Source organism: Centrocercus urophasianus, unplaced genomic scaffold (assembly GCF_019232065.1).
Source record: "Centrocercus urophasianus isolate 14NV4802_14NV808 unplaced genomic scaffold, USGS_Curo_1.0 seq_69, whole genome shotgun sequence".
Lineage (NCBI taxonomy): Eukaryota > Metazoa > Chordata > Aves > Galliformes > Phasianidae > Centrocercus > Centrocercus urophasianus.
This window is the reverse complement of record NW_024885299.1, coordinates 1,619-15,727: the sequence shown is the minus strand read 5'-3', so window position 1 is coordinate 15,727 and position 14,109 is coordinate 1,619. Positions and strand designations below refer to the sequence as shown.

At 36.7% G+C, this 14,109-nt stretch overlaps 2 protein-coding genes across 2 annotated transcripts in view; one reads left to right on the top strand and one right to left on the bottom strand.

Moving 5' to 3' along the window:
- Positions 1–3,458, top strand: part of ANAPC10 (anaphase promoting complex subunit 10) — a 148,022-nt gene extending 144,564 nt beyond the window's left edge. Inside the window, exon 6 of the mRNA XM_042837169.1 lies at positions 3,343–3,458. Coding sequence (XP_042693103.1) covers positions 3,343–3,443 — 101 coding nt within the window. The 3' untranslated portion in view covers positions 3,444–3,458. The remainder of the gene's footprint in view (positions 1–3,342) is intronic.
- The window catches only part of LOC122170381 (hedgehog interacting protein), a 76,824-nt gene that overhangs the window by 61,477 nt on the left and 1,238 nt on the right, over positions 1–14,109 (bottom strand). The window contains exons 2-4 of the mRNA XM_042837166.1: positions 7,999–8,194; positions 1,142–1,298; positions 127–328 (exon numbers count right to left, since the gene is read on the bottom strand). Of these exons, the coding sequence (XP_042693100.1) occupies positions 127–328; positions 1,142–1,298; positions 7,999–8,194 (555 nt within the window). The remainder of the gene's footprint in view (positions 1–126; positions 329–1,141; positions 1,299–7,998; positions 8,195–14,109) is intronic.

Below are 14,109 nucleotides of genomic sequence, written 5' to 3'. Positions count from 1 at the left end.
GTGACTGTTGCCATTACTCTTCTTTTTATTATGTAAATTAATTTTTTTTTCTCAAAAACATTTCTTTCCCTTTTCCTTAGATACAGGCTAAAATATAAGCAGATAGATATAAGTAAAAATTCCAACCTTTATTCCACTTTGAACAAGCTTGTGTATATCCAAAAAAGGTTCCTTGATCAGATCTCCTTCAGGACTGAAAATCTTCACATATCCTTCTTTCTCAAGAATGAAGAGGCGATGAGATCCATCCCCACAGTGCACTGCTCCAACAGGCTGCCTCAGTCCACTCATGACTTCCTGAATACAGAAGCAGTTGTGCTTGTGTTTTCTAAAAAAAAAGTTAAACAGTAGTGAGAAATGGCTTCTTTCTCGTAACCGTGACAAAATAATGTCCCTAAAGATAAAATGATTTTACAAACAGCTATACAATCCAGCATAAATCATTTCCTTGAATGCATGCAAGCAGACAGTACTGAAAATCAAACTGAACTTCACTTGAACAAAATTTGTTTTGTATATATACAAAGAGAAAATCAACTAATCTTAGATCTGAAATGTAGGCTAATACTAAAATATGGTTTTAAAATGTAGTTTAACAGAGAGAAAAAATATTTATGAATAGAAAAAAATCTACTGTTCAATAAACACAGTAAATTCCAGCAATTCTATGATTTTCCAAAATTTGATTTTGAAAGTCCATTAGTGACTTATAATGAGACAGTTTATTTACAATCTAATTTAATAATTTTCACAGTGAAAAATAAACAGAAGAAAAAAATTGGAAAACATAATATAGATACTTTGATAATAAGCCTATCGTAGTTGCTAAGTAATGTTAAATTGAGGTAGAAATGACATCCTAGAAAGAGGTATCATCCACAACATGGGCCCCAACCAAGGTCCACGGGTTGGATCAAGCCAAGATTCTAACACCTTTTAGCAACTTAAATATAAAATGTTAGTGAGATATTGAAGCTAATGTAACTTTCTCTTCAATATACACCAGCTACAGCAACAGAAAGTACCATCTGGAAAACACAGCTGCTGAGCATAAGCACAGACATTTAGCTGGTTCACTGTGAAAACCACAGGCTTTGCGATTTTATTTTCTTCAGATTAAACAACATTTATCTTTATGAACCTGCTGATCTCTTCCTCTTTGTCATATTCCTCCATGTGGTCCAGGGAGTTAGAAGCTGGCCCTCGCACTTGTTTTCTTGGAAAATCTGGAAAGCATACACCACCATCTTTTCTTGCATAGTAAAAGCAAAACTCATCAGCTGTAGTTTGGAGAAAACCTTAAAAATGCAAAAGAGCATACAAATATTTAGTGTGTTGTCATGTCTGCAGTTTTGAGCTGTCAAACTAATCTTTAAATAGATTACATATTGAGTGGAAAAAGAAGTCCTTTTAAACAAAGTGCTGTCTGCAAAAAAGGACTGCTCTGAATAAATGCAAACTATTACCTTTTATAGTTTATTCATTCGTATTAAACTTTTATTTTCAATGTGCTTAAGTAAGAAGAAAACAATTCAAAATGACCCTATAGTTAGTCATAAGAAAGCAAAGGGGCAAAGGTGAGACTTAAGGCTGCCTATATTTTTTCCTGATTTTATATCTAAAAATGAAGTTTAGTACCTGCTGCAAAATAGCTTGACAAGCTTTCATTTAACTTTCTTGCTTTTAGTTTTGTATTGGATCCCTTTTTTATTGCTTTAGCAAAAAAACCAGTATATTTTGTTACTCTCTGTCCAAAAAAATAATGAAAATGGTAACTCTTCACTGATTCAAGAATTTTAAGAGTGGCTTGTTGTTGTAAAACCTTTGGTAAAGACTTTGGTAAAAGATGTGCAATAAAGACTTTTGTGGAATGCTGGCACCAAAAACATCAGTTGGAGAGGTGAATACCTGGTGTCCCAGAAAGCAAGAAGTACCTGCACCTTGTTGGCAGGTAACTGGCCTCTGGTGAGCTCCTGACATGAGAGCGGGTAAATGCAATGTCCCAGTGAAAAAGGGGTTGTATCATGCTGCATTGGAGCTGACTTTAAGCTGCCCCTGGATGAAGGATGCTTTTTAGGTTTTAGGTTAAAATAGAAGGAAGTTTAAAGACAGGGGAAACAAGATGTTAGTAAAATGAGAGCCTTTAAGGAAAGCCCCCGACACTGATGATACTACAGTATGTTTAATGACAGTAAAAATATCTCTGTCCACAAACATATATCTAGTCATTTCTAGCCAGTTTTTAATTGAATCTAAGATAGAATTTAGCTAGTTATACATATTTCACTAAAATAGACGTTAACATAATGTTACCTAAAGTGCCTAAAGTCACCTTTCTTACTTTTTGCATGTTTAGCATACTGCTTTAGGATCTGTGTAGCGTGGTCCAAGACATAACTGATAAGATACGCAGAACTAGCGCTTCACTGAAATTACAGGTCTAATTTATGCATGACTTTACCACTTGTGAATAATGCTGTAATCCATTGATCTTGGCCGTAAAACCTCTGGCTTACAACTTACAATAAGAGCTGATCAGGGACAGCTGTGTTTCTTTGGAAAATGCCAATTTCTTAAAAGCAACCTTTTTTTCAGAAAAGTTATCAATTGCGACAAAATTTTAGTTAAAATTACGCTTCTGGTCCAAAATGAAACTTCTTAAAAGAAAAAGAGGGAAACAGACCACAAACTTCAAACTTTGTATCATTATACTCCGATGTCTTATAATTAGGGCGCATCATTAGGAAGAGGAATATTCAGGTCCCTTCATCTGTCAGGCAGGAGTTTGACCCTAAGTCTCCCATTTCCCAAGTAAATGTCCTGACAACTGCTTTATTAGCTATCCTGGGGTGGTCTGTCTGTGGCTTTCTTCATGGAAAATTTCGAAAGACTTCAATTTCTTCCTTATGTGGAATAGGAAAATTTTTTAGATCCCAGAATTTTTGTGGAGTGGAAAGCCTTTCCCACCCAACTATACTTCTTTTCATATGCATCTTCCTTTAAAAACTTTGGACAAATAACATGACAAAGCCTGCCTTTGGTTTCTATAAAACAGTATCTGGAAACACATGGCAGTGTGTTGTGGTATAAAAGTTTAATTACCATGATTTGGAGCTTCAGTAAAAATCATCTGTGAGGAGCTGGTTTTAATTTATAGTAGTTATTTGGAGAAAATGTGAGATACAATTTCAAGTGGAACAACTGAAGAGGAACGCTGATATAATCACAGCCTAGTATTCCAAGGCTTTGTAGATAGAATGCCAAAATCAAAGGTAATCTAAAATCTTGGAGTTATTTGACTTAAGAATACACCGTTTTATATTTAATAATTTCTTTCTCTAGGCACAGAAGATCACTACAGAAGATGCAACAGAATATTAGAGGTGTACAGTTTCCAAGAATTTCTAGCATTTTCTAAGTATGCCACCTACTATTTATTATAAATTAACTGCTCTTGGCTTGAGTTTTATCTTTAGTCAGAATAACTGAGAGCATATTTTTGATCGTGTTTTTCTACTCAGTAAATGTTCATTTCAAATAACAATCTGATGCAAACTCACTTAACTAATGCCTTAGGCAGCATCTTTTCTTACATGTAAGACTACTCTCTTTTCCTTATGAAATATTTTATCGTGCACTTAGGTACATCTTGCACTGCAGTTGCCTTCTGCAACTTCTGGTTTGAAAAGATAAGGCTTACATTCCAGTCTCAGAATTGTTCCTAAGAAGTGAGTTTTGAATTAAACTATGAAAATTAGAATTAAACTATAAAAATTAGTCAGTGAATTGCTAAATTGTTGCATTGTTGACGGGAATGTGACCTCTGTAAGTACAGTTTCACCTGTGCATCTGGGATAGTTCCGTTCTGTAAGGAAACTAATTCACAAAAAACATCTGCTTCTGTCTTCTATATGCTAGATTCACCGTACAAACAGCTTCTGTGAAGACAGCTTAAAAACACTCCTACTTTCCTATCCACTTACAGCCATTTAATGTTTCCTTTATTGCGCTTACAGTGTAAAATCTTTAGTTGAGAGATTGCTGTTTTGTTCAGTGCTTGTACAATGTCCAGAAGAACGGTCCATGACAAGTGCCCCTAAGCACTAGAATTATTCTGGGGAGAAGAAAAGGATAATTTTGCTCACATGGAATTTATCCAAAAACAGCTCTGTCACCATCCACCATGAGAACTATGCCTAATAAGGACTGCGACGTTCAGTCCTGCGTGAATTTCGGCTCAGCACACTGAATTGAATACCATCTCATCCACTCCTTTGCAAAGATCTGCACTGGCTTGAAGAGTGTGTGAAAATCAGGCTCATCTGCTTTATTCCTACATTGCTGACCTTGAGCGTACAGTTCTGTATTGTGCAAAAGAAGTGTTTGCTTGTTTGGTTTTTTTCCCCACTAATTTGCATTACCAACAGCTAGGTGAGAAATTTTTCACTTCTTTTCTCAACTCTCAGTGTAAACTAAAGCAAAGAGGTGATTACAGGCTGATTTGTTCAAAACATACTATGTGCAGTGGTAGCTGACATCACTTCCTACTGGTTTTCAAGTGACTTGTAGCTCTTGCTGCACTGCTGCATTGCAGGTACCTTAACAAAAGCAGTGTCATGGTTAGTCCTCCTGCTGTTCTTATCAGCAGTAGCATCACTACTATTATTCTCTAGGTTGACTATGTGCACGATAACTATAAGTAGACCACACCAGAACTTCTGGAGGTGTTGTTTCAGTTGCAGAATTTCTCAGTTGTTCTTTTCTTTTTTGGGCTGGGGTGCCCCTGTTTGGAGTAAAAAAAAGAATAAAAAATACTATCTACCATCTGTTCTGGCAATGCCTGTGCTCAGATCTAGGCCTGGATCTGGATTCATACACAGTCATCTGGAATCTATTTCTTCAAATGGAAATGAGGCAGTGCATGTAGTTCAAAATCTGTCCAATGTCTTTGGTTGGCAGAACCCTCTGTGGCTGAGGCACAGGTTTGTTCTTTAGAATATGTTGCCACTATGGGCATGAATCAAGTGTTTGCTCATGCCAGGAGGGAGAATTGGCCATGCCTTTCCTTATGTAGCTGTTTTAATAATAAAAATTAGACAGTCTTCTCTTATGATCTTGTAAAACTTAAAATTCCTATTGTTTGAAGAGTCTTTGTTAACTCCAGCTTCCCATCAGTAATCACTTAAACTGAAATTCACAGTAATGATTAGATGAGAAATAATGACCAAAGTCAACCAGTATGAAGCAGGGAACTTCCATAGTCAGATTTCGTGAAACGTTGTGCCCTCACATCCATAAAATGCTAACAGCTTCCAGTTATTCTGCTTGAGTAAATAAGTGGGCCCTCTTAGTCTGTGGACATTCAAAACTACTAAATAAGTCACTGGAAATCCTGATACACTCCTAACTGGTGGGCAGACTGCTATCTTCAAAAGAATCAACCAATGATATGTGCCCATTTTCATCTTTGCAAATAGAAAAAGAACAAGAAATGAATTTCTGGAGCCAAGTCATCAGAAAACTAGTGTGTAGTTTCTTAGTCTTCTTGGTTAATTTGTACTGCTAACATTTGAATTCTAGAAAAGGTGCTTGTTCTCTTCAATCGCTAATAACATTTCTAATTTGTGCAGCACATAAGGGCTAGAATTACTTTTATAGTCAGCACTTTCCTTACAGTCCTTTCTATGTGTTCAGGAACAATTAGCACTCCTTAATGGAAGAAAAGAAATTATTTGACTTTTTAACAAATGCAGAGTGAATCTCTGGCAGAGACCTCTGGTCTAGGGGCCTGTTAATTCCCAACTCTTTGTTTAATCCTCCAGGCAAAACTGAAAACATAGCTTCCATGTTTTTCCTTTTTCCTTTTGTAATAAATATTATGGACAGATGGGTCTCACAAGAAAAACGAAAGACCTAATTAGCTGCCTTTTTAATTATTTACATTTTCAACTGTACATTAAAACATATTGAAATCCTCCATGCAGTCTTCTCAAAAAGATGAGTATGAATTCTAGTACCTTCGTCAAATACTGGTGTAGGCATCCACAATCATGTGGACCAACCAGACCACCTAAAGAACCCTGCTTCTGGCTGCAAGTACGCAACAACTTTTTTTTTCTAATACTACCCACTTTCAGAAGAAGTATATAGAATGATTATTAGTGTCTGATTGATGTAGGAAAAATCCTATTTTAACTGATGCTAAAGTATGTAAGCTCTTTTCCTGCAAAGCACAGTGCTCTGTCCAGTGCTAAAGTTATGCTTTCATCTGGTTATCTTTCAAGGCAAGCTGGGTGGTCACAGAAAGCACTTGACATCTTGATGCACTTCAGCAGTTTTACATATACACAAACTTTGTAGAAAAATAAATTTGTCATTCGTCACCACATATGTTGATCTGAGGAGTGAGGTTCCTGTGGCTATAGCTCCTGTGCTGCTCAGCCCTTTCTCTTTCTCTCTCGCTCTCTCCATCTTCTCCTTCTTCCTCCCCTTTCCCCCCTTTCACTTTTTCCAATTAAAAGAAGTTGTTTCCTCAGAAACTCAGAATTTCACTAAACAACCGTAAGCGACTTGCTCTGCCGAATATGCTCATCGTTTGCATTAGTTACAACTCATGTAAAAAAAAACTTTTTGTGCTGACTTCTCACACGGCCTAAACATCCAAAATATCTAATCTATTATCGCTGTTCAGCAGGCAGTCTTGGCAACTGTGATCCATTCTGCTTCGCTTTGGGGAATGTGATAAAGAGCAAGAAACAGCTGGTTTGAGAAAGCCTTAGAAACATCTCTTAGTTTATAAAGACAATAATAATATTTTCATATTTGAATGGGTTGAGATACATGTTAAACCACAGTAAAGGGGAAAAAGTAAGTCAATTCAAAATATTTTCTCAAGCCAATAAAAGAACATTGCAAAAAATCACTGCACTCTTGGGATTTCATAGAAAACAAGTACACACTGTGCACATGCAATTAAAAACCCTCCTCCAAATCTCATCCACTTAAACTATCCCCTTTAGTTAAATACGTTTATGTTCTATTGCAAAGCTCTGTTCATATTTCAAAAAGTACTATTTGTAAATTCATTTTTCTTATCCTTATGAACTCTGCTTTCCAGTCTGTGTTGCTAATCAAAAATCTTAACCGGTTTAATTATTTTCTCCTGTGTGACATTATTTATAAGCACTGTTTGGAAAAAGAAAAAAAGCATAGTTTAGAAATGACAGCCTTCAACATGTAAATAATTTACTATTGAGAATACCAGAGATGTGATTTAATACAGTAGTACATTACAGCAGTGTTTCTAAAATGACCATCTTCAGTGGCTATTTTGTTGATTTATTTACAAGTGATAGCACACGTTTGGTGACTGCCTTAGACAATACCGGTCACATTCTGCTGATGGTTTTGTCAAGCTAACTTTTCTGGCTATAGTGAGGAAGTGTTAGGTTAGTTCAGAATTTGGTTGTTAACAGCATGTTGGAACCAATTCAAAGATCACAGAAGTCTATCAAATAGCTCCCTTTGATTTCAAGGGGCTTTAAACTACGGAAAAAACTCACAAGTTCCTAGGGTAACATACCCAGAAAAAACACTTTATTTATCAGCCTGTAGTGTCTGCAGCTTGCAGTGCCAGCACTCTTTCTTTCTTGTATTTGAAAGCTATCTGTCATTTAGAACAGCCTTTTGGATGGCCGACTAATTGCTTACATGATTTGAGTGAACATACCAACATACAAAAAAGGTAATAGCTTCAGGTGCCTTTGATAACAAATAACCTTGTGTTTCATGGAGAGCTGAATAGCAGAGCTCAAAATATTAACTCTCCATTTAAGAAAGAATCACTACAGAGGCCCTGAAATATTCTGTCTTTGGGCAAAATCCCCGAGATATCAGCGGTGATTTCATCTGGTTAAGTGTTGGATCTATGACTACTCAGGCAATATCAACATTTCAAAGCAGGCATCCTTTAGTTCCATATTTTGTTATAGGTTTTACCTGGTAAGTTACCTCTGCAAGTATAATAGAATTCTTTACAATAGTCTTTGCACAAGTAGGGAAGAGTTAGTTCTCTTTCAGAAGTTTCCCCTTTCTCACGTGAGTGGAAAAGATTCTGGGCATGAGGTGAGCAGTGTGCACATCTGATTTCCTCCAGTAGCTTCGCACATTCTGTGTTGTTCGTGACGGAAAGTATCTGCAAGCCACAAACCAAAGACAAATAAGCACATGACCTATTTCTCCATCTTACACATAAAGATTTTATGATCTAATGTAATAAATTATGCTAATAGAACCAATACAGTCTGTAATAAATGCATCGTGTTTCATGTCGGTTTTCCAGAAGAATCAGGTACAAAAATTGTTACAATGAAATCTGCAATATGCCATGAGTACAGTGATATTTCAAGTGTTTGCTTCTCTTTCCCAGATAAGAATAATAGCAGTGAAATTATTTTATGGATTCACACCTGCAAACTCTTATCGCACAAGCAATCTGTGAACTAGGCTGATCATTTATACAGGATCTACAGCAGCAGGCCTTCTGCTCATTTATGAGAAATACCTAAAAACACAGCTTGAAAGGTGACCTATTCAAGTATGTAGAGAGTACAAGCAAAAATTCTACCATCAAACACATCAGGGAAACCACATGCAGGTATTTGTTATGTAGGTGCATCTTGAACTGTCCCACAGTCTGGCTACTGAGGTGCTTGCTGTGTAGTTCGGCAGGTGCCTGGGATTGTTCATTTTTTAAATGCTGCTCTTCATTTTGCTCTCTCTAATGCAGACTACTTGGTGGAAAAAGCTGTATGTTTTCAGACGTTTCATAAGGGAGAAAAAGAATTTGTTCATAGCATCTTGTTTCTCTCAATTTTGAAAGCGTAACTTTCTCCTGAAAAAAGAGCATATATTATGCATAGTACTTGAAGAAGCACTAAACCACGATTGATGATGTGTGTAAGTAAACACACAAGCCTAAGGAGCGCAATGTCATCAAATCGTGAAAAATAATGGAAAACAGCATAGCTGTCTTTATTAGTCTTTGAATGCAGTGCACTTTGTTAATCTATTGTTAACCACATGGACTGTTTTTTGATCATTCATCCCAATGGTGGATAATGGGAAATGTGTTCTCAGCTGAGAAGGACTGAATCCGATCCAATGCAAAAACAAAGCTCAGGTTATTTCAACTGTTTGTTTAACGTGGCTATAAACAAAGACTGTAAGAGGCTTATTTTAAGAAATATTAATGCTGTAAGTATTTATATTCCATAAAATGTATAAATATTTGTAAATGTTGCATTTGAAAATAGCAACAAAGTTTTGCTGGAGTTCGTATCTGACTTGTTTTGTAGAATGACTTTACAATGTGTCATTTCCCTGCAGGATAACATAGATGGGAATTATCTAAATCACTTTTGATAAAATTAGTTATTCGGCGCATGAAGACTCTTACTATGTTTGAGTATACTGTCTCATAGGCTGGCTGCCTTCTGGGGCGCAGCAGTTTGGTAACACAGTTCTGAACTCATCGCTTTATTTACATATCATAATTACGCAAGCATAAACCACTTGAGAGAAATACACTCCCCATTGTTTTAAACAGCTATGTGTTCAAACTATTATACAATACACGGCCTGCGCGGTTACACAAAATCCTGTTTAAAGGAGCATTAAGTTAGAAGATAAACTCTTTCAAGGAAAATTAAGTCTTAACTATGTATTGTCATAAGGCTAAGTGAAATGTTTAGTAAAGTTTAGTGTTGAACTTTAGACCACTGATGGGAAGAACACCATTTGGCCTCCACCCCTATTCTGGAAGAGATGCCATTGGCTTTCAGTATAATTCCTCCAGATTTGCTGAAATCACTGAGTATATTACATGTTGTGTTCTTTACACTCTCTCTTCGCAGATTATCTTCATCTTCACAGCATCTGCAATTAAGTAGTGTGACTAACATCAGCCATGTATGATTTATTATCTCTCTTCAGATCTTCTTTGGGATTATAATTGTCTCATATCTTCCCAGTCCTTCCCCCAAGGCTTATTTATTTATTTATCTATGTAACTTGAAGGCCAATTAATTGCACGTTGCATGTATGGTGAAAGGTTTGTCTTCACCCTGAGTTTACTGAATTCCTTCCACAGCCTGAACTCCTCTCCAGAAATAAATAATAATAATAATAAAAAGAAAAAGAAAAGGGTTCTTTTGCTAGACTTTTTCCTTGGGCCATAGCAGCACAATTGTTAACCTTAGCCATCCTTCTTGAGTTTCAGATGTTGTTCTGGATGTGACAGATCTGGGAAACATGCCTCAAGGACAAGAACTAAAAATATAATTATAGCTACAATTATAGTATGACCAAAGTAAATAATAGCTACAACTTTGAACTTGACTTAATAGTCTCTGTGATTGCAGTCAAGGTGCTTGCAGTAATGCACAATGCTGAGGCAATTATCTGCATCATCTGGACTTTCTTAAAGAATGATGGCATCCTGACAAAGTACCTTGGTGTTCTGATGGGAAGCGGTGTATACAGTTCAGTCAAATCATTGTCTGCCAAATGGAACAAAGTCTGGGGTCAGCAGCGGATGACTGAAAGCACTGTCCATAAATGCAATTTTTTAAGAACTTGATGACATTAGCAAGCTGGAAGTTTTCCTTAAGTAAGGATGAAACGACCACTTTGGTTTTTCCACCAAATGAAAGTGCACCATGACTATAGACTCTTCAGAGTCCTTGCCTATATTCAGTAGTATCACCTACTTTGCAGAAGTCTCAGATTTTTTCATCAGTGAGTTAATCTCAAGCAGTAGGCTTTCTTGCGGTAGCGGTACGATGGTGTGTTTAGAAGTGCAAGTAAACACGAGGTATTACTAGGTAAATATTCAGTCTGTTTATTGAATTAACTCCACAGTGATGCAAATATAAAATTCTGCCACTTCTACTGGAAGACTCCAGAAAGAATTATGAACAGGAAAAAAAAAAAAAGAAAAAAAGAAAAAAAGAAATTACAGGATATCAAAGCTAATTTACTGTTTCTTGTGGAAAATGTAATTGACGTTGCCTGGTGATACAGAAGAAGAAATGCTTGCCAATATTTCAGTCCTCAGAATTAAGACAAAAGGATCCTAATCCCCCTGAGCAGCTGCTATCCAGGAATTAACCACAGGAATTCACCCCCTCATGTCATTTCTGGAATGAATCTTGGTCATATAATAGCTAATCGGAAGATTAAGGAATCAGAGTCAATCAATTATCTGAAAATCAAGTATGTTATTTAACTTTTAGAATGCTAAAGCAAAATCGGGTGGTAACGTTTGCTCTGTGTGAGGTCTGATGTGTAACTCTCTACTGGCTGGGAGATAGGACAACCATTCTATTCTGAATCTCAGTAAATTGATAACGTATTTATCCTGGAGTATATTAAATCAGTTGTAAGTGAAAGCTGCAATACTTATCTGAATGAACTTTTTTTGTTGGTTCTCCACTTTGCAAATGACCCTACGGTTGACAATGGCTTTTGGTCTTTTGAAGAAATGTAAACTAATTTCCTGCTTCAATTTTTGATGTTGTGTGCGAAAACATCGAACTTCAGTCGTTTAAACTAACTGTGCTCTGGAAAATATGTAAAACTCCCAAACATTTATTGCAACATGCCTAATAATGATTATGCCTGCTGCTGAATAAGATCTTACAACATCTGTAAGATCATCCTTTAATCTTTTGCCACATGACAGTAAAACACAAAGACTAAAGGTGAGATAAATCCCAGAGCGCGGAGGAAAGCATAGTATACAACATTGGTCTATCGACAAAAAGAATAGTGCAAGGAAGAAGAACCAGAGGAAGGCACAGTGGACAGAAATTCTTTACGATGAATGTAGTCATCTGTTTTGTGTACCCTGGTCATATCTAGAACGAAAGGCAACATTGTTTTGATGCTAACCCATAAAAACCCAACCCATGGTGAAATAAGTCATTGCACTAAGCTGTATTTGACATGCAAGCATTTATGTCTAAAAATCATATGCTTAGGAGATAGTTCAGCTGTTGGGTTGAACATATGCTTCTTCTGTACTATAGAACTGGATTATGTCATTAAAGAGTTCGGTTTCAATTTTTAGGGTAATATGTAAATAGATCATTGTACTAAGGCAGCTGTTAAAGGGACTCCGAGATGAGTTATTTGTTTAGTTGGATGTGTTCAACAATAGCCTTTGTTCGTGAAAGAGCCAGAGCAAACAAATGATTGTAAAAGGGCACACTTGAAAACAATTACTTTTCACCCTTTCCTTGACAGCTTTGGCTGTGAAGCCAACTGAGGTAGAGAGGACTTCCTCGCCTGTTGGGCTATAAGCAAACTTTCAGAAAAACTGGCATTGCAATATTTGGCTGGGCTTTAGTAGCCCTTTGTGAACAAAGGGAGAAGAAGAAGACTGGAAGACGAAGAGTTAAATGTCAACAACTGTATGTAAAAATCATACTTGAGGCAGTGCAGTGCTGTGTGTTAGGGTAGCTCCATTTCTGCTTCCAAAACCACAGCCAGTGGTGCCATTTTCGTTATAAATTTCGCAAATTTGGTCAAAAATTCTCAAAGACCCAGCATCTTAACCAAGAAGCTCTCACGAAAATGTCTACTGAGCATGTCAACTCTTTGCTTTTAAAGAAGCTGGTGTTCGGCTTTCTGCTAATGTCAAAGCCATAGATAGATGATGGAGAGCAAATTTAAACAAGCTATTTTTTTTGGACTGTCATAGAATTTTAAAAATTTTTTTTTTTTTTTTTTTATAAGTTCTATTCCAATGCACTCCATAACAGTTTGCCATGTCTTTTATGGAAAGACCATCTCATTTGCTGAAGTATAAATGACATATTTTGACATTTTTCCTAAACATGTATTGATACGATGAAGCAGATCTGAGACATTCAGAAAAGTTAATCTGTCATGGAAAATAGTCTGATTTTAAAAACCTGTAGAATTATATTTCTTAAAAAGCGTAAATTATATTTAAAAGAACAGATTTGACAGCTCAGGAATAGCTGGTGTGGCATATACGGTCAGTGCCACACATTTACATGAAGTTTTGAGTGCTGTTTGTCAAATGGCATCCAAGGGGAGTTAGAAGATGCTTTCAAGTAATTCTAAGAAGAGAATAAACCCTTCAAGTGTCTAAAGATTGAAAAGTTACTGAAGCACAACTTCCAGTTTACTGCGTGGAGCCAATTGCTGCAAGGGTCTCCAAGCACTGGACAATCTCACTCAGTAGCATATATGCCACTGAGCCATTACAAACAGGGTGATTTAAGGACATATTTTCTAGTCCTTATTCTTTTTTTTTTTTTTCTTTTTTTTTTTCCCCAGCTACATCTTTCAGGTTATCTGTGTGTGGTTAGCTTATAGTTTAATTCAGTTATCACACAGGGGCTTAATGACATTGTCTCTAGACGACGTGGAGAAATCTATCTGCCTTGAATCTCAAACTGCTGCTGCATATGGTATGAATAAAGAGAGATCTGCAGCTGAAAACCTGCAGTAAGACAGTTCTCACTCATCTGGGAATAGAGGGGGTAGGACAAATGCTCCCTCAAAAGGCATGAACATTTGGACAGAGCTGGGGACTGAAGGAGAATGATGTTCTCCAGTTTCACCCATTAGTGAACCAACTAACAAACACAATGGTGTTGTTGTTATTCTTTTGCCATAAGCAACAGGACTCTGTGTGTGGGCAGCAGTTTAGTGGGGAGGAGGATAAGTCGACCCCTTTTTGTCCTATTGATTTTTTCCTATTTGCATGACTTGAGCAAATTAAATGATGCAATATGGCTTTTTGTTACAAAACAAAGTGAGAGATACCACCCAGACACATATGTTGATTCGTAGAAGCTGTTTACATGAGAATGGAGTGAAATCTACCGTGAACCGAGCATAAAAATTCGATTCAGGCCGGGTATTTCTTTTTTATTATGCTTGGGCCAGCGAGACTGGGACACAAGTTTTCCTCGAGTCTCTCAGACCCTGACAACTACAGAGTCGTAACGGAGGAATTCTTAATTAAACCTAAACCAGGATGGAGGGAAAAAAAAAAAAAAAAAAAAAAAAAAA